This window comes from Mesoplodon bidens (assembly GCF_964165515.1).
Source record: "Mesoplodon bidens genome assembly, chromosome: 4".
Classification (NCBI taxonomy): domain Eukaryota; kingdom Metazoa; phylum Chordata; class Mammalia; order Artiodactyla; family Ziphiidae; genus Mesoplodon; species Mesoplodon bidens.
The window spans coordinates 36,694,596-36,710,127 of record NC_138160.1 but is presented as its reverse complement, the minus strand read 5'-3'; the positions used below and the strand labels follow the sequence as shown (position 1 = coordinate 36,710,127).

Here is a 15,532-nt window from a genome sequence, read left to right as displayed (position 1 = left end):
CACCTTTTAACATGGTTGGGAGAAAGGGTGTGAACACATCACAGCCCCCATGCACAGGCATATTTATTCTTAATAAACCACCGAGACCAAACTCATGGGCACAGGAGACTTTGCCTTTGGTCAAGTCTCTGAAGCTGAGTTTCCTCCTAGGAAAGTGTGGGAGAAAATACCCGCCTCATCTTTCACATACAGCTGTTGTGAGGATTCAGTGGGTTAACAGATTGTTCATTTATGGTTTTTTTCAACAGATATTTATCAAAAGCCTACTCTGTGCCCACCCTCCTCCAGAGTTTGGGGGTTCTCAGTGAACAAGATAGATGAGGACTCTGATGTCAAACCACTTACATTCCATAATGCATCTGTGGTTTTCAATATTTTTTTTTAAAAATTTTAAAGTTAGGTGCAATTATAATCATACCTGGAAATCCACTATGTAAAATAAATAAAAAGGAATTAAGAGCAGGGACTTCCTCCAGTCCCAGTTTCCAGTGAACTTTGGGAGCACTGTTTGAGAACTACTTCTAGAAATTTCTTCACACGCACTTAGCATGTGAGAACGCAGTGATTCCTGATTTGGCAAATACTGGTGGGTAGGTCCACCCAGACCCCCTATGGGCTAAGATGAGCAGCAGAGGGAGCCTTTACCCTGGGCCTGCAGGGCAAAGGGAGGGAGTAATCATCAGTGAGAGCTAGAGAGAGCCGCAGCCAAAGGAAAGGCTGCCCGTGGCCATTGTGGCTTCAGCAGAGGGATGTAGCTGCTGCCAGACTGAAGCCTGGTCGGAAGGGGCTCTATCACTGCATCCTCCCTCGGTCCAGTCTCCTGCCAATGCGCTCCACGGGTGGAATCCATCCAGAAGCTGGAGGCAAGGAACCCCTCCTGATGCAGGCACAGAGCAGGGCGGGGCAAACGGACAACACTTGTGACAGTGCCCTGTGGTGTGCCCTGCGTGTGCGAGGTGCTGCAGATACGAAACAGGCGAGCCGCAGCCCCGTTCTAGAATGCAAGTCAGTAACTCCAGGGGAGCGTGATGAAGACTAGTGCTGGCTTAGAATCACGGTCTAGATGAAGATCAAATGACAGCTCAAAAAGAGTCTAGAAGTGGGAATCCTTACACGTAATATGGCTTCTACGCAACAGTAGCCTCTGAACCAAAACCCTGATATTGATATGCGATACCGTTCTTGTCTTTTTTTTTTTTTCTGACAGGGTCCTCTCAGGGAGATGCAGACAGTGATCCTTAGATACTCAGCAACCTGGTCTCCTTGTCAGTAAAAACTGTTGTACTAATAGCATTAAAAGGTGTCCTCAATAACGTAGTAGTAAGGAGGAGGGGCATCCCCCCACTGCACCCCACCCGTGTGCCACAGCAGCTCATGACGTCCTGTTGGCTCAGAGGGGGCAGTGCAGCTGCAACTGTGCAACACGTGATAAACCACGAAGCAAGATAGTACATGACATCTGCTACTTAAATTGTGGAACCTAAGCCGCAGCTCAGTGGGTTTGGCACACGTGGGGTGGTCGTGTGTGTGTGTGTGTGTGGTGTGGTATGAGATTTTGAACACTGAAAACGAAGATAAACTATGTGGTTGTATGGATTCCCTCCTGCATTAGATGATTCCCTTCTCATGTCAGTGCGTCTCCATCATGATGGGAGTAGATGTGGAGGTGGGTGAGGTGGGGCTCCTGTCACCCCACCCAAGCATTGGCTGCCCCTGTCCTGCAGTGACTGTCAGAAGGCAGATCCCAAGAAGCCCAGGGGATCTGCCAGTTCCCTGACCCCCTGTGGGAGCACCTGCCTAGCAAGAGTGGACAAGAAGTTTCATCCTAAATATTGTTGCTCATTCTCAAATTGAAACTCCACTGGTTTCAATTGCTATATTTAAAAAGGATAACCAACAAGGACCTACTGTACAGCACAGGGAACTCTGCTCAACGTTATGTGGCAGCCTGGATGGGAGGGGAGTCTGGGGGAGAATGGATACATGGATATGTATGGCTGAGTCCCTTTGCTGTGCACCTGAAACTATCGCAACATTGTTAATCGGATATAGTCCAATAGAAGATAAAAAGTTAAAAAAAAACTCCACTGGGATTGTTAGGAAAAATTGAAATAAATTCTCAAATAGAGGGATGAAAAGAATTGTTTTTGATCAGAAAAGATTTGTTGATTTTTTTAAATGCCAGCAAACATGTGGCCAAAGTATCCAAAAAAGACTCCAAGAGTCCATGATTCTGATGTGATTTTTGTAAGAATTTGAAACTAAGCCATTTCGTTGCGATAGGAAGGTGGTTAACTGACCCTCTCTAAGTGTCTATTCTTTAAGGAAAAGGGAGCTGACACCTATTTTGGCAACATCCCTCCGTGCCTGAGACCCTGGGAAGGTGGGGAGTTTTCAATGAACTTTGTTGGCTCCCTTTGCAAAGCAAAACCAGACAGGGATGGCGTTTGCAAGTTCCTTTCTGAACAGCAAGTAAGACAAAAAGATCAGAAAGTTCACTGTGGAACATAGACTGTGCTAATCTGACTTTGTTCTCAGAAGCTGCTGTGTTTCTGTTCACCTGACTGTGTGTTTTTTTTTTTTTTTTTTTGTGGTACACGGGCCTCTCACTGTTGTGGCCTCTCCCGTTGCGGAGCACAGGCTCCGGACATGCAGGCTCAGCGGCCATGGCTCACGGGCCCAGCCGCTCCGCGGCATATGGGATCTTCCCGGACCGGGGAACGAACCCGTGTCCCCTGCATCGGCAGGCGGACTCTCAACCACTGCGCCACCAGGGAAGCCCCTTACTGTGGTTTTTAAATGTGCACAAGAGAAAAGTGATCCGGCTGGGAGCGGGGAGGGGAAAGGAACCCCAGGAGGTGGCAACAGTGTACACGGTTCAGCAGCTGAGCCAGCACGGCCAGGAGCATGAAGGTGACAGCGTGGGTTCTCGGGGCAGATGAAGGCTCTGCTCAGCTTCCGTCCCGGCTGCCCCGTGTGAGGAGAGCTGTGGCTCCTTGTCACCAGGGACGTGACAGGAACGAGGTGCTCTGTGTTTCCAAGGAAGGAGTTCAATGAACCCATCTGCAGTTTGTCTTCTGAGGTTCCTTATCAAGTAGTCAGAGGCGGCATGCTGAGAGTATGAGGCTTGCTGATTGTCTTTCCGTGACTGTGTAAATGGTACAAGTTTTCTGAAAACTGGAGGTTTCAAGGGCCGGTTTTATTAATGGACAAACTGGCTGGAAGAATGCTTTTGGGGTTAAATGCCAAAACACAGCTTCCTTCTCTTTTCCCCTTTGAATGGAGTTGACCCATTTAGGTACTGAAGGTTGAAAAATGAGCCATTTGAAACTGCAGCTGGGCCTGCCAGAGAGGGAGGAAGGCTGGGAGCCCCTGGCTCTGGGTGCAGCAGCTGGGGGAGGGGGAGGGGGAGGGGGAGAAGCAGGGCCCTAGCATCTTCCTGCCCAGATTTTCTTCACATGGTAGTCCCACCGTTCGCACAGAGGAGGGAATACCCTCCTCGTCTTCCTGTTTCCCTCCACACACATCCACACCACAATGCTGCTTCATGATCCATGATGCCTGGATGCTGCTCCACCATCAGTGTGTGCCTTGGGCAAGTTACGTAACTTTCTGTAAAAGTGAAGTCATAATAGTCTTGAGGCATTCTGAGGATTCCTTGAGACAATCCACTGAAAGCTCTTAGAACTGTGTAGAAAACCGTAGGTTCTCAGCAAATGCCGATAGAAATCAGGGCTCCTGCTGCTGCTAAGCCCTTCTGATTTCCCCGAGACCCTTTGATCACTGGCTTGAGGGTGAGGCGATCCTGGGTACAAACAGCTAACTGGGAAGTGGAGAAGAAGAATTTGTCAGTAGAATCCTCTCCTTTCTGGAAGCTGGTGAGAAGGTCAGTGACAACAGCTGATTAGGAGACCATAGTAAGCATTGAGGATGTAGTGATAAGGGACCCTTGCTTCAATGTATGCTGTTGACCGTGCCACACAGAGGTGGTACTTAGGCCCACAGATCTGTAGAGGATGATAGGTAAGAAAGAAGTTACCTAGATGCAGAGAGAAGTACATATAATGAATAGCAGTAGACAGTGAGGGAGTAGCTATAGACGGTTAGGATTAGCACCAAAAATTGTGACTTGAGAAGACACGTTTTGGCTTGACCTGAGGCTGTAGAAATGACTTTACTTCCCCCAGTAGAACTGGGAATTGAACAGAGTGAAACTGGGAAGAGTAGTAGGACTTTGTAGGGAGAGTTTTGAGATGGAAAGGGTTAAGGCCAGAGATCAGGCAGAGGAAATCATTGCTGTCACTTTCACCATCAATAGCAAATATTTGCTGAATCCCTAGACAATTTTTGTCTCATAAGCAACACACTCATGGACTTTGAAACCAAACTGTTTACATGGAACAACCCTACTTGTATAGTGTGTTTACTATAATTTTTCAGATCATAGTGAAAGCTTTTATATTCTAAGTGACTGACTGAGGGGATATGCATGATGAATCTGCACCGAAGAGAAAGGCATAGGAGAAATAGGGTAAAGGTTACAATGTTAGTGAGGTCCTGGCCCCCCAGCATGAAATTCTCCTTTAGCCCCTATGGCAAAGATAGTGCAATGTGTTCACCAAACTGTGTACATTCAATTCCGGAGCAAACAAGAAAATCACCTTTCCCACCAGATGCTCTTGCATCTAGCTGGGACCACAAGACTAGTTCTGGACAATAGAATATCAGTAGAAGTGATACAGCCACGAACGTTTCCTAGATCTTCTACGCTTCTTTTTCCTTTCCAGGAGGCAGAGCCACAGATGGAAGGAGCCTGGATCCCTGAGTTAAAGCTTAGAAGGAATCCACCTGGGAGAGCCGCCCAATCAACATCAGAATGTGAGTGGACTAGAAATAAAACAGCTGTGGCTTGATGAAATTTTAGGGTTGGTTGTTGTAGAAGCTCGTGTTAGTGATCCTCAGACAGCAAAAATAACCAATATTGGAATCCTATCATTCGAGTAACCATGGTGTTTCGGGGCAATAATAATTTCTTTTGCCTTAAGATTTTGGGAGGTTCCTGTTAAAGTGCAAATATAGAAGTATGATATATTAAGGCATTGAAATTCATGATATTTGCTGCAGTCAGAGACACATGGAAAGGCATAGATTTGTTCATTTATTTATTCAGTATTGAACAGGTGCCTACTATGTGCTAGGCAATGGCTAGATGCTAGAGGTACTAACAGTTTTTCTGATTGGTCGTTTGCGAAGGGCTTGTTTATTGGGATAGAGATTGTTTAGATCTAAATGAGAAACATCCACTCTCTGGGATGTCTCCTTCCTAGTGTTTGTTCCTCAGTCACACCCAGAAAGGGCAAGGGAGGAGTTCCAAGCTATGAGCATCTGAGCTTACCCTTTGTGGCACAAGTGGAGACAACTCCCTGGTAGAGAGGCCCTGGCCTGGGAGCAGGGAGGAAAGGAAATTCTTGTGCACCCAGGTCAGTAGGAGAGGACTCATTTATGTTAAGATAGGCAAGATAGGAGCTGGAAGGACTTATAGGGAGCTTGGGATTCCTTGGAATTAGAATCTGTTAGAAGGTCTTGATGTCTAAAAATGATCATTGGTATTAAAATAAACAAACAAAAGCAGTGTGATTCTTTTCCACCTATAGATATATGTCCTTTGGAATTCTTTCAGCTTTCTTAGTATGGTGGAGATTCTGAATAATGGGGTGAGGGGCTGAAGCAGAATTCTAAAATATCGTGTGAGCAAATTCCATATTTATAGAAAGAGATAACAAAATCACCTAAGCATTGACATTTGTTTCACTTTTATGCATGAAGTCCTCCTTAAGAGAAGGATGAGTAGCCTCCTCTTAATTATCAAAGATGAGACTCGAATGAGCTGATATCCTGAGAAAGGGGACAGAACCTTTTGTATCGGATGATACAAGCCCTTATACAAGCCCTTCGCTTGGTATGCAGAGTTCCGGAGAAGGGGAGACCAATTACATAAAGAGATCAGGCCTTCCTATGAGGAAGAGATGGGAATGCCCTGGACCTGCTAAAGGTAGATTAGAGAAACCTTTAGGTTGAACTGGAGTCTGCTGACAGGGAAGGACAGCATGGACCCTAAAGCAGACCTAACCAGGAGGACAAGGGATTCAAGACTCAGTGCAGGGGTCTAAGGATTTTGGGTAAAGGCTGGTTTCAGGGCAGAGTGTGTTGAAGGCAGGAACCCCTCCTAGATGACACATTCACTCTGGCATGATTTCAAGCCTTTGCAGAAAAAATGGCTAAGCATCAAAGGGTGGAAGAGCTAAAACCTTGGAACTATAACCCAGAGCAGGGACAAGCAATCATTAGCTGGAGCAGGGCCAAGAGTGACAGTGGTGCTAGGCGGCTGATGACAACGCCCAGTTCCCTCTCTCCCTCTTTCATCGTTGGGTTCTTGGACGCTCCTTGTGCTCTTGGACAGTAAGCGGTGTGTATTGTGAAATTGTGAGAGGGGGAGCAAGCAGTGCTCGAGAGGCCATTCCAGACATGAAGGGTATGTGAAACTTGGAACAATTAAGTAAGAAAAAATCATCATCATATTTTCACTCACAGTAGTTTGCAGGAGGTCATATAGACCATGTTGGCCTTCAGTATATCTAAATGAAGAATGGGATGGAAATCGAGCCCCTAAATACACACATGAAAGGAATATAGTATTTGTAGCTGTGGTGAAACAGATAATTTCATGGGCACAGAATTTATGGCTGCCTTTTGAGCCTGGTCTGGCCTGAACATGTGACCAAGATGAATAATACATTAGCAGAACAATGAGATCTGTTCACATATCCAAGCTAGTTTTGAGTTCTGCAGAAACAGAAATCAAACTATCATCATTGCAGTACTGACTTAAAGGAGAACAGCAATTCATTTAAAACAGGTTCTTCAAAACTGGTTAACATACAGACTTCTTCTAAGGGAAAATATTTTACAGATTTCCACCACTGACAAATTATCTTTACTAAAATGATCTGGTCTTTCTCCCTTTCTTTCTCTCCTTTCTTTTCTTCTTTTTTCTTGTGCTTGGGGCTCATTGAGATTCTTAAGTCTTGAGTTTCTGTTTTTTTAAATCAAATTTGGAAAAATTTCAACCATTATCTATTCCAATATTTTCTTCTATTACCACTCCACCCCAGTTAATCCAATAACATAAAATTAGGTTGCTTGAAGTTGTTCCACAGCTCACTGACACTCTGTTTTATTTTTTTCAGTTTTTCCCCTTTCCCAGAGATTACTGTCCTGCACAACCTGATGTCCAATGTCTGAAAATCATTGTTTTATATATTTTTACCCTGTGTTTTAGTAGTTTCCAGCAGGAGGGTACTGGTGCTGGCTACTCCATCTTGGCTGGAAGGTGAATGAACCATCAAGAGCCACTTTCAAAACCTCTCTCAAAAAAAGGAAACCTTTCTCTCCCAGAAGCCTTCAGGAAACGTCTCCTTCAGGTTCATTAATCATTCATGGTCATGTGTTCACCCCCGTAACTCTTGCGGCACATGACTAGTTCTGTGCATACTGCTCACACAGTCCACCTGCTTCCAACCCTCCCTGGCCACCCAAGTCCTGCCTTAGAGAAGCACAGTCTCCTCATCACAGACCCTGTGAGAATTTTGTGCATGGGGAGAAGCCTGGCTACTTGAAGGGTACCCGTGGGACCAGCAGTATGGGTACCACCTGGAAGTTTGCTAGAAATGCAGAGTATCAGGCCCTACCCCAGCCCACTCAATCAGAATCTGTATTTTCATAAGATACCTGCGTGATTCATGTGCACAAGAGAGTTTGAAAAGTGCTGTGGTTAGATCTCGGTGTCCTTTGTGACTTCTCAGAGTCCTCTCCAGGGTAATGGTTCTTTAACCCAACAGCAGGTGACCTGGGCAGTTTTGATCATTCCAGTGAGGTGTGTCTAACCATGTTAGCAACCTTATGGCTGTTGTTAAGGTTGTGCTGTCAGCAAATGCGTCTTCCTCAAACTCTTCACAACTTGGATTCACAACTTGGGGTCATGCAGGAGGACTTACCTCTGAAGATCCCAGGAGCCTGGCTGCATTGGACAGGCACAGGCTAGACGTGGATAGCCCGGGGGTGTGGCCTCGAATGCCAGAGGCATTGCACTTTGCTGTTCCACTGGAGTTAAATCAGGTGGCTATAAATCATGATATCTTCGTGGTTGATACTTTCAGGATCTTCACAGATAACATACTACTTCCTGTAACAGCTTAGGAATGTAGGCATTATCTTAGAGAATGATGATAGTGATGGGTCCAAAATTTGATTTTCAGCTTTCTCATTTATTAGTTGTAAGATATTGGGCAAGAAGACTGATTTCTCTAGCCCTCACTTTTTTGTAAATTGAAGGGATTAGACTGCTATTAAAGGACTCATATCCCATTAAAACAAACCAACCAACCAACTCTAGCCAGGCAGAGTTAGAGTGATACTCTCTTTACAACAGCTGTAAAGCTCATGCAGAAGACACTTTGTATCAATTTATGAAAACTGCCCAATTAAACCATGAAAATGATAAACATAGACTGACAGAGACTTGGAAAGGACTTTGAAAGACTACTAAGATTATCCTTCCAGAAGCATCTAAGTGATAATCACAAAGGTCACTGTGACCTGGTGAGACAGGCTATAACTATGAGCCTGACTCACGTGCTCAAAGTCCAGATGCCTCACAGGGACACTTTGCTTACAGAAACAGAAAGGAACATATCATCTACTTCTGCTTCTGCAGGTGGTGAGGCCCTAGCTAGACAAATATGAGCTTCCCTGGTTCAGCTTCTTCATTTAGTGAAGGTTCAGCGATGGTGGCTTGATACGTGATCAAGCAAAACCTGTCAGTTAAAAGCACCAGAAGCCTCTTCTTTTTTTAAAAAAAATTAATTGCAAAATATTTCAAAAATACAGAAAATAATAGATACTAACAAATCCTAACATTTTGTCCTATTTCCTTTAGATCCTTTTCTCTATAGAAATTAATTACACCTACAGTTAGTCACACCCATTCCTATGTTCACTCTAAAACCATGATTTTGAAGTTCCCTCCCTTTAAAATTAGAGATTGTAATTTGATAACAGTTACTCTTACATTAAAAAGAAACATACTCTAAAAAGTCAAAAATTGATATGTCTCCACTATTTCTGAACAAAATAATGACTTTAGAATTCTTTAATTTAAATCACCTTCCCCTTCTTCCATTTTTTAAGTATCTTAGTTTTACTTCATTTAAATTCCTCTCTTCAGTAGTCATTATTATCATTGTTATTTCAAATAGTGAATGAATATTTACCAAAGTATCAGTATTTACCAAGTTCTTTGATCCATACTGGTTTTCGCTCTCCACTCATTCCTTTTCTGTTAAATTTCCTCTTTCTAAAGTACATTCTTTAGTAGTTCTTTCAGGGACTGTTTGAAAACACACACACTCAAACTTTCTCTCTCCTCTTCAATGACATTAGCAGATATTTTCCCTCAGCACTTTCTGTTATTTTGTGGTCTTTGTTTTCTCCTGTTGAGAAGTCTGCTTTAGTCTAATTGTTACTTTGTAGGTAATCTGTTTTTTTTTTTGTTCTGAGTACTAAAATTTTCTTATTATCAATGGTGTTCTGCAGTCTTACCTGGGTGAATCTAAGTGTGGCTTAGTTTTTACTTGTTTAGCTTAGTATTCATTGTGATTCTTAAATCTGAACATTTAAGTCTTTCATTGATTCTGGAAAATTCTTATTGACTATTGCCTCTCCCCCAGTAATTCTTTTCCTTCCTTTGTGACTTCTAGACATTGTCTGAACTCCTCTATCTCAGTAGTTAATTTTGTATACTTCCCGGAGAATACGGATTCTATCTAGTACAGACTCCCACTAATTGCTATCCCCAAGCTACAGATGTTTTAGTATATGTAATATATGCACCTCTTCTCATTTCTTTACCTCAGTTTAACTTAGGTATCAAGACACAGGTTTTGGTGTGAAAATCAAGTTCATATTTGTGTTCCATTTTTACTAGGTGTTATTTAACAATTTCCAAACCTCAGTTTTAGATTTGAACAGAGGTGCTCAATGGAGATAAAAAGTACCTACTTCTTAACGTTGTTGTGAGGCTAAAATAAGATAACATGCGTAGTACTTAGGCTGGTGCCTGGCGTAGTAAGCGTTTAATAAAATGGAATAATTAAAAAATTGTCATCATATCATCTGCTCAAGGCAAATGCCTACACCTGTGTTTGGTGTCCATCTCCTCTGCAATTTGCAATATTCTCTTTTTCTCTAGTATTTTCAGCTTCTTCACCTCTACTAGATCCCACCTCTCAGACTATAAAAATACCCAGGTTTCTTTACTTCCAAAATAACGAGTTCTGTCTCCATCCTGAGATCTCCCTCCAGTAACCACCCTTTTATCTTCCTTTCTCCAAAAGGACTTATGCTACATTCTGCAAATTATCCTTCCCAAATCACTTTTCAACCAACTTTTTGTCTTTTTTCACAAGCTTAGCTGTGGGTTGTAAAATTCTGCATTTTTTTTTAAGTCTCACTTTTGCACATAGTCAGCCACTTTAATTATGATGATAGTGATAATAACTGTTTTGAGCCTTTGCTTTTTTCTAGGCATCAGGCTAAGTGCTTCATTACCATTGTCCCATTTAATCCTCATAACAACACTTTGAGGCAGGAACAATTATTATTCCTATTCTACAGATGTTGAACTTGAGATTTAGAGAAACTGAACAACTCGCTGGAGTCATGTTGCTAGTAAGTGAGGAGCTGGGACTTGAAGCCAAGGTTCCTTGAAACCAACTAATTTGAATCACTAGATGAAGCCAACTGTGATGCCTGCCCTACTTTTAGGATTCCAGCTACATCATCCAATCACAGTCCTTAGTGTTTAAGCCTGTCAGGTTTTCTGATATTTGTAGCCTGTAGTGTCCTGTAGTTGACCTAGGCTACCATGCTCTAAGTCCCTTAAGGGCCGGGTCTCTGGTTTGCTTCTTTATTTTTAATTTGTAGTACCTAGCACAATGACTGGAACACAGTAGGTATTTGAATTTATCTTGAATGAAAGAAGAAAGTTTTTATTCTTTACCATTTCAGCACATTTCATCAGAACTATTCCATTCATTTGAACATTTAATCCAATGATTCTTACTTGAGCAAAGAGGTGGCAGAGCCCTTCTGAGAAGAGGGGCTCATGTCTGGATCACCTGGGAGAACTTTTCAAACCTATTTAGTTTTCCACTGCCATTTTGATTCTCCCCTCTATGGGGCATGTTCTCCAAGTGTACTGACCGAGCCACTGAAAGAAATGTGTTATAACTCTCCCGTGTGTTAGGAGGACAAAAAACTTTAGAACCCCTGAAAATCGGGTATTGTGTATTCCTGTTTCCATGCACACAAATTTTGTTGTTTCAAACAGATTGTAAGAGTTTATCAGGAATTCCTTCTTCATCTTGGAGAGGTTAGACTCATAGAAAGTAAGAACTAGAAGGGACCTAATATTATCTGATACGCTTTTCATATTTCAGTGGTAAGGAATCTGAGGCCTTGAGAATTTAAGCAATGCTCCCATAGTTAGATCCTTTGCAATGGCCAGCAAAGTGTTAGGCACATAAAAATGTGCTCAATAAATACTCATTATGTGGATGGAAAAATTAGAAATAAAAATCAGATTGACATCAAAGTTGTCCTGCTTTTCTACTATGCCTTGGAGCAAAAATGCTCTATTTTAACCACATCCAATCACAAATGCCCAGTCAGAAAACTATTAATTGGACCCTCCTGTCTCTGCTATTCTCTTTCGTCCTTGAGTTCTTGGGGTATTATTGTAAGATATACTGTATGATCTAGTGCTTATTGTTTTTAATATTTTTCTGCACATTTTTAATATCTTTCTGCATTTTGTCTTCTGCACATTAAATGCTCTGAGAGTATCTTACTTTGTATTGCTTTGTCTCCCTTCACCATGCCCAATCCTGGAACAGCTGGTATTCTAATAATGGTTAACTAAGTTATTTTTCATTCATCACTGATAGATTAACTGGTGCCTAACGTCTGAGTAAAGTTGTTATACAGGTAACATTTACCTTTTTTGAATTGAATACTGTCATGTGACATAGTTTTAAAAGTAAATGAGTGAGTGAAGGTTAAATTCTCTTTTAAGTGTAACTGTAGCAGAAAACACATCGTGCTGACTTGTTCTTAGAGACTCAAAAGTACATATTTTGGGTGTAGCTTCCTGGTATTTACAAACACGTGATCTTGGTTTGCAAAGATTAGCACATTTGAGAACGATGTATTATTTACTTATTGCACAATCACAAATCCACAGCCTTGTGAATGTTAATATTTTCTGGGAATGATAATAGACTTTGGAAAGATAACAGCTGCAAAAATAGTCAGAAGTTATCCACAGTTTTGGAGCCTGAATTCTGTTGCACAGGAAAAGACCAACACGAAGAGCCCAGAGTGGCAATAAATTAGCCTGGGAGTCAGGAGATTAAGAGTTCTAGTTCTGCTCTGGTTCAAGCCAGCTGTGAGACCTTGGATAAGCCTATAAATCTTGCTGGGCCTATAGCTTCTCATCTCTGAAACCAGAGGCTTGAATTTCAGGTGATTGGTAATGTCTCTTCCAGTTCTAACATTCTCTGATTTATTTGAATCAACAACCATTGTGATAGGAAGAGCATGTAATGGTGACAGTGTTAGCACTGGAAAGATGGGCTGTGGAATGGAGAGGAATAAACTCGTGCTCTTTTGATAGAAGCAGGTCTTAATCCTTCAACCTAAAAGTTTGAATTTCATAGCATCTGAACTGAATATTTATGTGGTTATTTCACTGTTTAAAATGATTTTGAAGTCCATAGACACGTCCAGCTAAACATTAAATGAGTGAGACCAAGTTATAACTGGATGAGTTTCATAGAGCTGGGAACTTTTCCACAATCCTCCATTAGTTGTTTTGTATTCTGGGACCACAAAGACCAAATCTTCATGGTCTCCATCACCAAAACTTTGTAATCATTTCTGCAAAGGTATCACCCAATTCAGCCAAAAAAAGTCCACTTGATGTGGAGGGCAGTGTGTGGCTAAGAATAACTGTGGCTTTGTGAAGCCTAGTCTGGATGATGACTCACAAGACTTTTTTCCTTTTTTTGAGGTTGTGGTTGGTTGCTCTTTCTCTGCCTACCTCTGAGGTGGTCCTGGGTCAGTATCATGTGATGAGCGAGCTTGTGAGCTCTTTTAGTTAAAAGATATTAAGACATACTCTGGCTGAGAGATGGAGGTTTAGAGCAAGGATAAGCTACATATAGGAAGGACAAACTTATAAAGTGGCTCCACAGAATATTCATGGAAAACCAGGAACGGCTCGGGTGACAGGTTTCAGGGAAAGAAGAACAACAGGATTTGGGAGGCAGAAGAGCCAACAGAGCTCTAACAGCTGAGCTACCTTGCTGAACCCTCAGCCCTGGAGTTTGTGCTCTTCGCTGGAGCCTTGCCATCATGTGACTCGGTCATGTTCTTATCTTTGCTTCTCTTTGTGTGTGGCCGCTTCTCCTCTCAAAACAACTTCCTGAGGCTGTTCTTATTTCCCAAGTCAAATTCCTGAGACAGAATTTACCCATCTAACTGATAATCAGCATCTTTGTTTTGGGCCGTGTGCAGAAAAGAGTTAACACAGCAGGCCTGAGACTGCTCTCTTTGGAAAGGCCTGCTTGCAAGATTGGCCTTTGGCTGGTATGTGGGTGTTTTCACCATTCTCAAAACTGATAAGGGTGGTTCTCTGTGCCTAGACTGTTTGTGCAATCAAGGATATTTATGCTGAGCACCTGCTTTCCTTCTGGGAGTCTGGAATTTTGATGCATGCTAGGCAGAGAGTGCAGATGTGACCAACCCCCAATAAACATGTTGAATGCTCTGTCTGTACTGGGCTTTCCTGGAAGAAACATTGCACACATATTACTACATTCTTCATTGCTGGAGAAAGTAATGTGTTCAAGTGTGTCCCTTCATAAAAAGAGAGCATAGGAAGCCTGTGCCTGGATTTCTCTAGATTCTGCCTGTCTTTTTCCATTAGGATCTGACTGTGTATCCTTACTCCGTCACTGTAATAAATCTTAACCATGAGTCCAACTATGTGTTGAGTCCCATGAGTCCCTGTAGCAAATCTCTGAATATGGGGATTGCCTTGGGGATCCCAACACAGGCCACCTCAGAGGACCCAGGCCAACTTAGGTCTTGGCTGTCCTTGAGCTAAGAGTTCGACATTGGTCCCATTACTTGCATATGGGGGAGGGAGGGTGGAGTCGTGCTTGGTCTCTCCAGCTTATGGAATGGTCTGAAGCAGTGGTTCTCACCCCAGGCTGCAAAACAGAATCTTCTGTGATGACCTAGAAATTAGACCCCATCCAGGATTAATCGGAACCCTGAAATTAGAATCTATGGGGTGAGCCTGGATAGTGGCATGTTTTAAAAGCTCTCCAGTGATTCTGATGTGCAGCCGGAGCTGGGACTGATGGCCTGGAGCAATTTTCCTCCACAGGGCTCCAAGTGGCAGGTTCCTTTGGAAGGTGACTGTAGGCTTGGGAGGCATTGTGATTCATCTGGCCAGCACAGTGCTCATTTTTCACATGAAGAAATGAAGACCCCGTGTCTTCAGACATCCCCCCAAAATGGGTGGAATTGCTTAGTTGTAAACAAGACTCTGGGAATTGTGTCATTTTAGGGGTTCTACTGAGGCATCTTTATAGCATAAAGTTTATGTTGGTGACCTTCTGTGCTTCCAAACTCTGGTAGAAAAACCAGCAGAAAAAAAGACATTAAAAAATATATATAGCCAGCTGCAGCAATATATTGCCATTGACACACAGTCCTGAATCTTGTCTTCCACAAAATCACTCTCTTATGAAATAAACAGTCACATGTGTTTCTCAGGGTGATTCCAAGATCCATGTTAAATTGTTTATCTTGATTAGAGAGATTCTCACTTTGTCTTTAGAAAAGCTGGTTGTCAGGAAAGTCCCAGTGGGTGGTGTTATAGTGATCCTTCCCTTCCAGTGCAGGGAGCCCAGCAGCTGACCTTGGAGTACGGCGGGGTGGGTTCCTCACAGCCTCCAGCGCCAAAGCTGCTGCACGAACAAGCTCCAGCTCCCTGGAGCAGCCTTCATTCTGTACATCCGCCTTAATGCAATGTCCTGCTCATGCTGGACGCCTGGCAAATATTTGTTGAGTTGCCCTGAGGTGATAATGGAACTACTGGAAGAAAGAACTGCTGCTGACAGGTGGGAGCTCACCGCCCTCCCTCCCTGTTTTCCGTAGAGCCCAAGGCTGTTCCATAAAGTGCCACTTTATGGATAAAAGCAGTTCTTTTCTATATGGAAGCAGCCTTGGCCTGCATGTCCTTAGGAAACATCCTGATGCCAGGTTAGGATGTAGTCTTTTCTTCGTGATGGCTGTAGAGTATTTGTAAGAGACCTTGGGTACCTATGGCGCCATCCCATCCCCC

General features: G+C 42.9%; 1 protein-coding gene across 1 annotated transcript in view; it reads left to right on the top strand.

The window, feature by feature from the left end:
- Positions 1-4,787: 4,787 nt before the first annotated feature.
- SELENOP (selenoprotein P) overlaps positions 4,788-15,532 on the top strand; it is a 41,511-nt gene continuing 30,766 nt past the window's right edge. The window contains 1 exon segment of the mRNA XM_081233218.1: positions 4,788-4,878. Coding sequence (XP_081089344.1) covers positions 4,877-4,878 — 2 coding nt within the window. The 5' untranslated portion in view covers positions 4,788-4,876.